This window comes from Miniopterus schreibersii, assembly GCF_964146895.1.
Source record: "Miniopterus schreibersii genome assembly, chromosome: 2".
Lineage (NCBI taxonomy): Eukaryota > Metazoa > Chordata > Mammalia > Chiroptera > Miniopteridae > Miniopterus > Miniopterus schreibersii.
In genome coordinates this window covers 125,916,331-125,930,665 of record NC_138102.1, presented here as the reverse complement: position 1 = coordinate 125,930,665, position 14,335 = coordinate 125,916,331, and the positions used below count along the sequence as shown (strand labels likewise).

Here is a 14,335-nt window from a genome sequence, read left to right as displayed (position 1 = left end):
CCCTTTGTGTTCCTCTTGCTGTGTGTCGCCCAACTACAAATCAGTCCTGCAAATGCCAGCCTGAAGCTGGGCCAGCCAGACCTGGCCTTGTCGTGCTCAGTTACCAGCATAGGCGGTTTCCAGACAAGTGAACACAGCGGGGTCTGGGCAGAGCCACAGAAAGGACAGGGCTGTCCAAGCCTCCAGTGAGCTGGGGCGAGGAATTAGGTTTGCTCTAAGTTTGTCATTAGACAGCTGTGGCTTTAGACAACTCAGTCAACTTCTCTGAATCTCGACCTTGTTTCCAAAGTAAGGGCATGGCCCCCAAATATTCAGTGCTTACATTAACTCTAACAGTCCAAAATTTCACACTCACTGTGCATAAATCCTGTTAAATTCTTTTCTAACTTGGGTTTTCATTACAGTTGTTACTTGTATATAAGTGATCAACACAAATACATTGCAAACTTTGATAAATAATTTCCAAGTATAAAAATTATTATATACAAAAGTAAAAATTGATATTGGCCTTTTTTCAATTAGCTTATATATTCACAGATAAATATTACTCACTGCTAGAATGAGAAAAGTTTCACTGTCAATTCTATTCATATTTTTACATTAAAGTGCTGAGAAACTTTGTACACAAAAATAAATTGATGGGAATGGAAGGTATTTTGCTATAATTGTAACACAATTCTTCAAAATCTTTCCAAGTTTTGTGCAAAAAATCACACAGTAATCTACCACCAAAAATTTTAAATCATTGCCTGACAACTTAATTAGTTTCTTCTTCAAATCTTATGGGAACAATGAGTTTTTTAAAATTGAAAGTTCATTTTCTAGAGATTAACACCAATATTTATAATTTTCTCTTTATTTGGTATTGCAGTGCAATACACCCTCAGAAGATACAAGATAAGCGAATGAGAAATATGTCTTATCCTGGAAAGTGAAAGTAGAAGAAGAGTTTTTATGAAAAGAGAATTATCTATATGACAGTTTAGAATGTGGAACTTGATTGCCGTAACACCGCCCATATCTTTAGGTACTCCTTGAAAAGTCTTCCCTTTAAGGAACAAACAAGTGGTTTGAAGACCACTGCATTAGGAATGGAGAGAATGACAAGTAGATGGGATTGTCTAGGGAGAGCATATAACATAAGGAGAGGATTCAAGGCTAAGAACTGAGAAATCACAACACTGAGTAGCTGGGTATAATCCAGACATGAGTTGTGGCCCTTGAAGCTTAACATTTACAGTGTATTTCAAAAGTTGTTTATTTCTTCTATCATATATTTTGTCATTTATTATTAATCTTTTCCACTATAAATCTAAATAATTTTATCTGTTTATTTAAAGATATAGATATATCTATAGCTATGGATGTGTAAAAATGGTAGCTATTCTAAGAATTTATGTCTGGAATTTATTTTTATAGAGATCCCCAGGAAACTTATACAATTTTTTATTTTACTTTCACTCATTTCCCATTAAAAAATACAACCACTTGCATTCTATTTTGCATTATAAAACAGCAGTTTATATCTTAGTTTCAAAATAGTTCTCATAATTTTCTTACATGTGTAAAAATATTTTACTCAAAGCATTATTTTACTACATTCATCTATACTGCCTTTCTAAGTCATGTATGTCTTTCCCTCCTTCCAGCACCTGGCATGGAAACTGCTTTTTTCCCCTGTCAGAATATCAGAAATTATTTAATTACTAATTTTCTAAGAGTTTAGGAAGGATGTTATAAGGGTATTTATATTCTTAGTGGATTATGTTAAGTAGCTTAAAACTGATTAACCTGTATTTTTAGTAGTTCACCTTTTTACGTGCATGTGAGGTAATACACATCCTGCACTGTGGTCTGTTTGGCTAGTTCTTTATCTCACACTGTGCACAGTTGGTACATTGTTAATAGAGAACTTCATGCACCCTGTGTGTGAATTCCACTGTGAATGTTCTTATAAGAGACCCATTGACGTGAGAGGAAAAAACATAGCTAGTTACCTACTTGAGGGCACATATTTTCGTTCACTTATATTATACATTTATATCATATCATAAGGAGAGTGATGTTTCTTCTGTCATCTTTCTGTCCTAGGAGTTTTATATTCCAGTAGTTGTGGCTGGTCACCTCGTGATGAATTGTTTCTAGGCCTGCACAACCCCAGCCTAGAAACTTAGAAATTGCTCATGAGAATCTTTAAGGCAGAAAGTGGTATGGGAACTTCTGGAATGAGTCACAATTACCATCAAAGATGTCATCATCATTGACATTTTATTATCACTTTATCCCTGTAGTTCTTTAAAGCTAAAAAATAAAATCTTTTCAGGAGCTGCATTTCTCATTTTGATGGACGCTGTGTTGCAGGGCCAGGTGCCCCAATCCACATTTGGGTAGTGGAATACCTTGTTAATGGCCAACTTGCTTTTTAACTTTTAGCTCTGTTTCTAAAATAAAGTATTCTTGCTCATTTCCACCCCATAGTAATAAGTCTACTTGATTTAGTTGAGTAGTATTCATTCAGATTCTTAGAGTACTTGATTCAGGTACCAAATATACCTTGAGTCTCTGCCACACCCATGACATACCAAAAGGCACCAGATGACCATCCAGAAGGAAACTGTTTCTGCCGCCCTGAAGCTTACAGTCCAGTGGCAGTCTAAGGCTAAACAGATGTCCTACTGTAAGATGTTAACGGTATTGAGACCCAGAAGGGAGATTTATATGAAATGGGGAATTTGACCTGGCAGTGAGATGGACATTCTTGCAGAGTGACAACTGACCTGTGGTCTACAGGGAAGTTACATGTTCACTAGGGGAAGAGGGAAAGGTGATATTAAATGGAAAGAACAGTGTATAAAAATGGCCTTCCTCCTCCACATCGTTTCTCAATATTCAAGTCTTGCTACTTTCAAAAAGTTTAGCTGATTGGGCAGTATCTATACTGAGCCAAGAACATCTTCTGGAAGTTTTATAAATTTTTTTATTTAGTTAATCAATTCATTTTATTTTCTTTGCTGAGTAGAGCAAAAATCCCAGTTAACTGATTATGTTCCTTCATCAAAGTTTTAGGGGATCTCTCTTCTGAGCTTGGAAGTGTTTTGGAAAAGTTACATAAAGGAAAAATAAGATATGAAATGTAGTGAGTGTGCTTGCTGTTTGAATTAATCCTATTGTGAATTTCTTTGTCAAACTGAAAATCTTTTTTCATAACCAGTAATGACTACCTGGCAATATATTTATAAATAGAGGTCATATATTAAGATTGCGTGTGAGGATGTACAGTAGAGCCTAGGGAATAATATTGTAATAACTATGTATGGTTCCAGCCGGGTACTAGAATTATCAGTAAATGATATAATTGTCTAACCACTGTACTGTACACCTGAGTTAAATATAAAATACAAAATAAATAAGTAAAAAATTACTTAAGTAGTGTCTACACCTGCAAATAGAAGAGGACTTTTCTTCTTTCTAAACTTCTCAGGAATTACACTGAAAGTACCACTTCTCCTCACCATTTGGAGAATTCAGTACATGCTAACTCAGTTCAGTCCATAATGGGATAAATACTTGACTAAATATCCTACTTGAGAGACTAACTAATCTGGATGCATTTTTAATATACTTTTTGTGTAGCAGGGGCTTTAATTGCTTCAAAAGCTAATATAACCCCAGTTAGTGCATATTCCTATTCATTTTCTTTTAGTCATATTTAGTTTGTAATGCAAATGCATTAATGATTTTTCATTCTAATTTAAAATGCAGAAATAATTATACACTTATTTTCCTTTTCCCAACACTTTTGGCTTTTTCCTGACATCTTACTTTTTGATAAAAATTATATTTCTAGCCATGCATAAAGATAAATGGTCAATAGTATTTTCTCAAGGTGTTTTAATTTTTACAGAAGTGTGCTTTTGAAGGTGACTTGATTTAATTTAAAAATTTTTCCTTTTCAATATAATTGGCTTTTCTCCCATTTCTGACAGTAGTAATTTTCCTACCAAGCTCTTATTGTTTGCCTAATATTATACCAGTTTCAGTTTGTGTCATCTATCAAAAGATATGCCCATTAATTGTAGAATAGCTCTATTTTAACTGCCAGACTGTTTATCATAGTACTAAGTGCTAAATGAATGTAAGTTTACATGGGCAATGCGGGGAGCAATGCTGATTAAGCTTACAGTAGTAATCATTATTATTCACTAAGCCAGAGCGGAAGCACCAACAAAAATATTTGCAGCTTTCAAAACATTTTTATTTAATCACAGATAGTAGACTATACTGATGGATTCAGATTGATGGAGTATAAGGTTTATTGCAACTACCAACCACACTATAAAGAAGAAAGTCCCTCCACATTTTCTCAAAATAACATAAGCATTGCTATGAGCACTGAGATTTGTTCAGCAGCATCAACATTTCCTTTTTGCTTATTTTTCCTCCTATGATTAAGACTTAGGACTGATTCCTTATATATAATTTCTATCTCAAAATAAAAGTGAAATTAATTTGTTAGTCTTTTTTTAATATGTCTTACATGATTTCAGAGGGAAGAAGGGAGAGAGAGAGACAGAGAGAGAGAAACATCAACGATGAGGGAGCCATTGATCGGCTGCCTCCTGCACGCCCCCACCTGGGGATTGAACCCGAAACCAGGGCATGTGCCCTGACCGGGAATCGAACTGAGATCTCCTGGATTGACGGTCAAGGCTCAACCGCTGAGCCATGCTGACCAGACATTGTTAGTCTTCTTTCTAATGATAGTATGATAACATTTACTTAACATTGTGATAATGTTGATGAAAAATATCCCATAAGCATCAAATAGTGTTTTGTGATAGACACAGGGTGGGACAAAAGTAGGTTTACAGTTGTTCATATGGAAAATGATACAATAATGAATAAATAATAATACAAGAACAAGCTGTTTTGCATACTGACAACAGTAAACCTAGTTTTGCCCACCCCATATACCGGGTGACTTGAGTTCTTTCTGTGTTTCTACCTTTTCTTTCTTTTTTTATTGATTTTTTTCCTTTTTAGAGAGGGAGGAAGGCAGGGAGAGACAGAGAGAGAGAGAGACACCCATGTGAGAAAGAACGATTGCCTCCTGTTCGCGTGCCAACTGGGGATCGAACCTGCACCCCAGGTATGTGCGCCGTCGGGAACAGAACTCGTGACCTTCTGGTGCACAGGGCAGCGCTCCAACCACCTGAGCCACACCAGCCAGGGCCCTACCTTTTCTTTGGTGTCTCCTTCTTTTTGTCCTCTGATGTTGTCTGGATTACTTGGTTTTCTATCTTTTTGTGCTTTAGCAATTATATCTTATAAAGTGGTTTGATAGCCCAGATACTTAACCCTCACCATCCCTCCTCTCCTTTCCCACCCAGTAGAAATAATAGCTACTTTATACATGAGACTTTCAAGTTTAAAATAAAATTTAATATAATTTTAGCTTATGTAAAGTAAACATTCCATTTAAAGTACATTTATTTGAATTATAAAGCCATTTTAAAGGAGTGCTGTTATTTTAAAATATAGCCTTTTGATACATTTGGGATATTAAGAATTAAAATGACTCCTTCTTCCAAGCAGTCCTTTTTCCTTTCATATAGAAAGAGCAGCATATGCTTCTTTGCACAGATGCAAAATTAAAATATAAAGAGGTACTGAACATCACTCAGAACAGCAGTTTTAAATACAGTTGGTCTACTCTCCACCAGGTTTCTCCAACTCTGTTTTATGAGCATCATAGGGCCATGCAGACTGGTTTTGAACTGCCTTTTCCTGCAATCAGAGGTTTTAATATTGCCTTTTGTTATGTTTAAGTTTTGAAGGGACTGAGCAGCCACTATATGGGCACTGGTGAGAGGACTCCCTGGAAGCAGCTGCGTGTCAGGGCCTGGCTCACGGCACCACCGTGCAGTGTTCTTTCCCCGGTCCCTGACTGCGCCTTTCTCGTGGGATTCTGTCCCCCCTGGCTAGGGGCCTCGTTAGAGATATTAAGGAACAATATTTCTTCCGGTTGCCAGGGTTTTTATATTGATTCAGTGGCATATTTGATTGACAAGTTAGGTGGGATTATAAAAGAGTATTTTATTGTAATGCCTTAAACCTGAGCTGTATTGTCAGTCATGATCTTTATAATTACTCATTCACGTTTAGTGAGTTTGTCTAAAAACTTTGTTTCTGCTTTTCTTTTAGTCCAGTATTTGTTTAAAAAAAATAAGAGTATTTGTTGCCATTTTATCCTAATAATAATATTAATAAAAATAAGGAGGAGAAGGAATGTCATTACCACTTTTGGGGACAATTTTTTATGTCCCTTGCACTTGGCTATGCACAGCATTTGGATAAAGCCCATACTGAACCTTTGAGGTGAACCAGGCACTGTGCTCAGCCCTGGATAAACATTATCTAATCTCATCATTGTAATAACTTGTAAGGAATTATTATCCCCATTTTCCAGACGAGAAAACTGACACTTAGGTGCGAAAAGTCGCACATTCCTTCTAAATAACTTTAAGTTTTATTAAAGATAGCTTTCTTAGCAGCGGCCAAGGGACTGATGAATGGGGACAGAATAAGAGATGGGGGTAGGGGATAATAAAATAAAACAGAATCAACCTTTGTAAATACAGGTTATTTTTTAGTGTGTGTGTGTATATATATATATATATATATATATATATATATATATATATATATACTAAAAAATATAATTAATATATTTATATATACTAATATATTAATATAATTAATATATATAATTAATCCTCACCTGAGGGTATGCTTCCATTGATTTTTAAGAAAGAGGAAGGGAGAGCGTGAAAGGGAAAATAACAACACATTGAAACATTGATGTGAGAGAGAAACATTCATAGGTTGCCTCCCTTTAGTGCCCTGAGCAGAAATCAAACCCACAACCTTTTTGGTGTTTAGGAGGATGCTCAACCATCTGAGCCACCCGGCCAGGTGGTGGTGGTGGTTGTTAATTCTCACCCGAGGATATTTTTCCTGTTGATTTTTTTTTTTTAGAGAGCCTGGAACAGAAGGGAGGAGAGGGAGGGAGGGAGGGAGGAAGGGAGAGAGATAGAGAGAGAGGGAGAGAAACAGCGATGTGAGAGGACACATCGATTGGTTGCCACCTGCACCTGCCCCCGACTGGGTCCAGGGTCGGACCTGTAACCCAGGCATGTGCCCTTGCCTGGGAGTCACACCTGTGACCCTTCATGCGTTGGCTGATGCTCTAACCACTGAGCATTGGGCCAGGGCTAGTCTAACATTTTAATGTCATGGATTGTCTGCCCTGGAAGAAGAAAGACTATTAATACTTATAAGGCAGGACAAGATTTGCAGTGTCAGGGAGGAAGCCTCAACCAAATCTGGCTTTTAATTTCTAGTTAGATTAGGCAAATGATCTTTTAAATGAATTAATTAACTGCAAATTAATTAAAATTAATTAAATGGTAGGCCACACTTATATCAATGGCATGCATAGTGCCCCTGAAAGAGAGAGGTGCTCTTAGAGAAGTGAGCGATTTGTGAAAATTTTCTCATTGTCTCTGAAAATAATTAAAACCACATTTCAGTGTTAATACAATTGCTAATAAAAAGAATCTTGTACTAACAGAGCAGGGAGGGACCTTAGAACTCATGTACTTTAGCCCTGTCCAATTAGGATGAAAAATGAAGCCCAAAGCAATGACCTTGACTTGCTGAGTCCTACAGGCAGTTACTGGCTAAAATTTATATTTTAAAATTGTGTGATTTTTTTTTTTCTTTGACAAATAATAGTTTCCTATGGGAGATACCTTGAGTGTATCACAAGGAATTATTTCCACATCTTATTCAATAGCATTTTTCTATATTGAAATACATTTTATTTTAATAGTAACAGAATCTAACCTTTATAAATGGAATTATACATTTACTTATCTTATTTCCAAAGTAATTATAAAATTCATTAAATTATTAACTTTGAAATATATGTTAAAAAAACAAAGGCTAGTTATCTACAATCTCCAAACCCAGAGGCAAATGTTGTTAATGTTGATCTTGATTATCCTGTCTTTCTTCCTAACATAGACATTGTTTTTATTAAAACACAACTGTATTGTACTGTCCTTAATAATGTATTTCATTATATTTAATAATATATTTACCATATTATTAAGTATTAATCTATGATATCATTTTAGTTGCTATTTTTATTTTAACAAAACTGTACCTTATTATTTTATTTATTTATTTTTTATCACAGATAAGATTTTTTAATTCATCACCATTAAATGTCTGAATTTTAAACAGATTCTTGGACTGGGGCTTCATATCCATCAGCTCGTTTAACTTTTACTGCCTGTCTCATCCCAGTAGCTTTTCCAGAACCACTACCTTTACCATGAAGCTCCATGAGTTTTTCCAATTCAAACTTGGGCTTCTTCGGCATTTGGACTTTTCTAACAAAGACATTATGGAGTGGATGAACGGATTGCAAGCCTTTTCTATGTCTTTTCCAATGCTGCCTGGAATCAATTTATTGGCCACTTCTTTCAAGTCATTTGTCTGCACCTCTCGGGTCATGATTTCCATCATCTTCTTCCAGATTTGGCAGACCTGTTGATGTTGAGCATAATAGGTCTTCTGAATCTGATTGTTGTGGGGTTTTTTTTAGTAAAACCAGCACAGACTAGATGAAGCAAGTAGCCATTTGTAGTCTTAACAGCCACGTGAGCTTCAATCATGGTCTGCCATTTTCTGACAATGAAGCACATTTTGTCACCGGTAAGATCCATGCCATGGAATTTAGTCAGGCAGTGTTTGCCCTGAACATCCTCAGTAATTAGCTTGAACTTTCTAAATGCAACTTCATCATTCTGCAGATCAGCTGGGCTCACTTCAAAAACATGACCCTTGAGACCATCAGATGCAATTTTGGTTCCTTTAGTTCCTGTGACTAGTGTTTTTCCAATATTTCTTATATTGAACCTAGCTGGTGTTTTCACTTCATACCAATATTTATCAACCACTTTCTTCTTGGCTCCCTTTTTGCCACCTTCCATAAGGCACTTGTTCTTGCCCACCACCATGGTGCTGCTCAGAGAGCCAAAAGGGCAGTACCTTATTATTTTAGATGAATCCTGAATTTTTACCTTAAAAAAACAATGCAGTAACAAAAACTTTTATAGCAAACTATTTGGAAATTTTTCTTATTATTTATCTTAATTTATCAATCTATTTCACAATTTTCCATTTAATAATTAAAGTACCAGTTTGCTATGATTTAAATATTAGTTCCATTTCACCATCATTATTTAACTCAGTAAAAATTTCTCCTAAAAGGTGCATGCCTTTATTTTTGTATCTACTTATTTTTAACTTCTACCCCAACCATTCAGTTTTTAGGTATTTGCTCTTGTAAAGGTAAAACAGGTTAAACATATCAACAAAATACAGAATAAATTATTTTACAATGATATACTGAACTTTTATGCTTTAAAACTTGCTCATACAAATGCACTCTTATCCTGTTTAAATAGAGAATAGAATTTAAAATATAGTAGAAGTTACACTAATTAGGTAATAATTTCTGCAATGTTAGTATCCTAGAAAAAATTAAGGCACAACCTTTTGACTAAGCATTAACCCGTTCATCTCATATAAGGAGGCAACTGGAAGAGATTAGTTCCCTTTGCTCGTGTATAAGATGTATACCATACCTAGAGAAAAACAAACACATCTTTCCTTCCCAGAGAAAACTTCATTAAAAGACTTACTTCTGAGGCAGCAGTTAAATAGAAATGACTGTGGGGATATTCACATTTTCATAAACAATTTTCATGTTCACAAGAAGGGGCCCTTTCTCCCTGTAATCCTGACATCAAGAACCTCACAGGACTCATTTTTACTGTTCACAACTATGGCTTCTGTGGGTTTTTCAGCTCATGCTTTACAAACAAATGAGCTTTTTTATTTGTTCCTAATGACTTTGGTTTATACAGTGAGATCTTAAACTGTCCCCAGAGCAATTATTTTGCTAAAATGTTATCAGAACATCTTTACAAATTTAGCAGCAAAGGGGGGTTTCATTAACAATGGAAATCATTGGGAACCAAAGGCCCTTGGCAAATGCAGAGCTCCCAAATTTTGTTTTATTTTCAGTGATGAGTACAAATAATGCTGTGAACTATACACTGATTCTTTATCTGGTGAGTGGTGAGGAAGATGAGGAATTGATGGGGTGGGAAGAGATGCTAGGAAAATCAGAGCAGTTTTCTCCGACTAATCAGCTCTGCCCTTGCTCTTCTAAGGAGCTTTATGAGCCCTAAGCAATGTGAACCTTCTAACATCTGCTAATAGAGTTTCTTTCCTGAGAGTTTGGGGGTTTGTAGCTGAAGCTGAGGACCATCAATAGGCTTTAGATTATATATATAAACATATGTGTCCCATTTTCATTGTAATCAAATTTGATATGCCTGCTGTTCACAGAAGGACAGCTACTGACAGGCCTGAAATTTGACCTGCAGTTTCTTGCAGATGACATCCAAAGATGTGGTCTTTCTCTTGGTTTGTGGCTGCGGTTTCAGATATAGGATCTGCTTCTATTCTGGGCAGCTTTGCTTTCAAAGACCTCCTTTGTCCAGGACAACTTTTGGGAGATTCTTTCAGGGGGCTCTGTCTGTCATTTCATCCAACACTTTATTGCTGGGATCCCTTTCAATATCTCTTTTCTTTGCTCTGTGTATGACCAGCTTGCCATGCAGACAGAAGCCCCTTCAATACAAGGCTAACCTATATCCTTTCAGTCACCCAGAGGCCACATTTTAACCAGGATCACTTCCGTGAATGGAGTAGATACCTATTGTTGGAAAAACAGTCTTTCCAACATTGAATATGTCTCAAAGATGACTAATTAAGCTGTATGTAAAAAATGATAATTAAAGAAGAGGTGAGAGGTGACATCCAGTTCAGCACTAAGAGAATTATAGGTTGGATGCATTGGTATTACTCTGTAGCCCATTGGGCAGGCCCAGGGGTTGGTGATAGCACTCTCATAAAGGATGAGTTTTTTATTTAATTTTTACTATGTTTTTTATTTAATTTTTTGTTTTTTTATCAGATAATGTTTATTGAACAACAAAAATCTGGATTCAGTGACAATTATCTGAATATTATTACTAATAGAAATCAATACATCTTATTTTCATTGTTATTAGCCATCTCTAGCTGATGTAAATAAGAATGACTGTCATGTACAGATCATCCTGATTCTCAGCTTGCTAGATAATTGTTACAGTGCAAAATACCTTCTCTCAAAATAGAATTCCTTCTCCTGCTAAAAGAAGTTTATAATAGAGATGTCGTGATATTATTATATAGCATAAATAAAATTTGTTGTGTAACCTGAAACATAATATTGCACAGAAGTGTTATTTTCTACCTCTGATTCCCCTTAGCCAGTGTCCAGGGCTTGGACTCGCCGATCCGTTTGTTCATTTGTACATAACATCTCACACAGTTCAGCAGCACCAACAGCAAGTACTAAATTAAAAAAATATGGACTGTTGTTAGTAACTATAGTATATGGCATTCAAGTTATTTCTAAGGAACATAGTTTAACATTAGTTTTTTTCTCTTTTCTTTTTGTCTTTTTTATATTTCTGTATGCCTTTTTTAGTTGAAACCATTGATACTGGAGACTGGCTTCATAGGCAGTAACCAGCCTAATTCAATAGGCTTTGTTCCTGTACTGTATTTGGTATATTACTAACTTAATGAATTTCTATTAGAAAGTAAATTGGTACTATTAGGTTTAACATTAAGAAAATATGCAATGATTGTTGATTACAGTAGACATTTTATTATTTTTTGCAAATATTTGTATCGATCTCTTGGCCAAAGTCATGACAATAATATGGTGGTGTGTTCTGTAGCCTGTAATATTTGGAAGAGAGAGTCATCCTCTTTGCTAGCGGATGATTTAGAGAAAGGTTAGATGCGTTACCTTTCTTATTGCAGTTAATAAATGCGAAGGCATCTTTGTAACCTTATGCTGTATTTACCAGGATTAACACATTCTTCAAAATGTGGTGGCAGTGTTTTCCTTAGTGCTTTCAGGTGTGCTGTGTGGCAAGCAGGTCACACACAGTGCAGGGAGAGCAAGGTCTCCCTGACCATTGGGAAGACTACTGATACTTTCTTCAAGGGGAATCCAAGGCTAAGAGGGTGAATAGGAGAAAGTGTGAAGCTCTTCACTGGTTTCTTCTGATGTCTGTATTCCTTTTGTTTGTTTGTTTTTAAGAAAACAAATCAGCCAACCAAACAAAAAAGCTTCAGTCAGCAAAGTTAAAGTAACTTTCCTCCAAATATTTTAATTACTTGCAGGAAGAGACAAAATAATACAGTTTTAGCCAATTCTGGGAACCATGAATTTTGTCTGATACTTCTAACAGCTCTACACATCTGGTATCCCGATACACATCCTCAGTATCCTGAATGTAGCCCGACTTAGCTGCTTAACAGAACAGGATGAGATCATCTTACTAATAGTCAAATGGACACTGTCTCCTTTTTGCCAAATACTCCTTTAACCATAGCAGTATTTTAACCATAAAGGTCCTAAATCTTTAGACAGGATTGTTTCATCTTGTTACCCAGAGAAAGCACTTATTATTAAATTACTGAATATTGCACAAAGCAGTAATGCATTTTAACTTTTTAAAGTATTGGAGAGTTCTTTCAGAGAACTAAGTTTTTAAAATGTGAAGTATGTATTGAAACTTGAAAGAAAAAAGTTTAATTAAAAATTGCTATGGCAAAGTACACATGAGAATTAACAACTTATAAATAACCAGGTTTTGAATGTTAACTGAAGCTATAATGTGAGGATTGGAGGTGATGCTTCTGCCACATGCCCTTCCCTGGGGCACCAGTTACTTGATCTGATTCTCTAGCCGCCCATTGATTTTCTGTCCCCCCTCCACCCATAAATTCCTTTAGCCAGAAAATAAATAAATAATAAATAACCAAGGCGGATTAAATCTACAATTTCCCACTGTAACATTTATTTTGGAGTCAAAGTCAAATTTTAGTCTGTTTTTCATAGTCACCTTTATAAACATAGGAAAAAAGAACTTTTTATTTCCTCAAAATGTAATTTTTTTTTTATTGTCCATATTAATAATCTTCTAGGTTCCAAAATTTGGAGAGGTATTTGAGAAAAATAATTTTTAAAAAGTTGTCTAAGAATTTAGGAGCAAATGTTTCTGTTTAATCCAGATTAGCCAGTCTTCTCAACTAGTGCTTTCTTGTCATTCGTGGGTCTACCAATTATGAGAGCAAAATCTTGGTTGATAAACCTATTAATGCAGATGAAAATATAAAGCACCCTATTTTTATTGGTTTCTTATGCTTTTCTGGTACAGTTTTTGTTTAAAGATAGTTTAAAGAATGGAAAGAAAAATTTCATTCAAAACTACCTGTAAATAAAATACATTATTTTATTCATTCAGTTGTCAATATTTTTGAATATTGTTATTGTATAATATTACTCTCATTCAGCTACAGTTGAATTAACAAAATCATTTTTTTTTTAAACCCACTGTAGTAAAGCAGTATCTGTCTTTACTTTCAACATTGTGAAGCTTTTAATTAACAGAAACCACCATGGGTTGCTTCTTTAGAATACCACTAAATGTTAGAGACATCGTCTACTGTACAGGAGTTTCACTGCTCGATGAGGACGTCTGGGAGTTCATATGGATGAAATTCCACTCCACCACGGCAGTTTCCGAGAAGAAAATATTATTGGAAGCCTTAACTTGCAGTGATGACAGGAATTTATTAAATAGGTGGGTCAATTAATGTTTCTAAATTTATTTGTGTAGTGAAAGTATTCTCCATTAATCAAACTGTTCTAAAGTTGATTTTATTTCCTTGAATATATGCTGCTTACTATAAAATCTATATTGCTGGAACTAAGGAACACTGATGCATTAACATAATTAAAGCTAGTTGACTTAAAAGGTATACCTTTGTTTCTGTAACTGATTTTTAAGATGTTTTTACTTATATATGTAAGATAATATTTCAATATAAAAGGAAGTGTTTACTATAAAGAATTTTAAAGGTAAGTTTGCATCATCAAACCAGAATTGTGATTTCTCCACCCACAAGTTATTTTTAGAACTTAATGTACTAACTAACATACTATGAGTTTTATCTTCTTCCTTTTTTATAACCAGAAAAGTATTCTATTGATTAATTTGTATTAGTAAAGTTTACACAGGATTGTTCTCTTGAAGAATATGATAATTAAATCATGTAATTTTTGTAA

At 35.1% G+C, this 14,335-nt stretch overlaps 1 protein-coding gene and 1 pseudogene across 2 annotated transcripts in view; one reads left to right on the top strand and one right to left on the bottom strand.

Moving 5' to 3' along the window:
* TRHDE (thyrotropin releasing hormone degrading enzyme) overlaps positions 1–14,335 on the top strand; it is a gene marked incomplete at its 5' end in the record, with an annotated part of 326,090 nt that overhangs the window by 299,682 nt on the left and 12,073 nt on the right. Inside the window, one exon of the mRNA XM_081130892.1 lies at positions 13,683–13,850. Coding sequence (XP_080987018.1) covers positions 13,683–13,850 — 168 coding nt within the window. The remainder of the gene's footprint in view (positions 1–13,682; positions 13,851–14,335) is intronic.
* Positions 8,303–9,107, bottom strand: LOC308552856 (small ribosomal subunit protein eS1 pseudogene; annotated as a pseudogene). Its single transcript has one exon. The product of its transcript is annotated as a small ribosomal subunit protein eS1 pseudogene (transcript).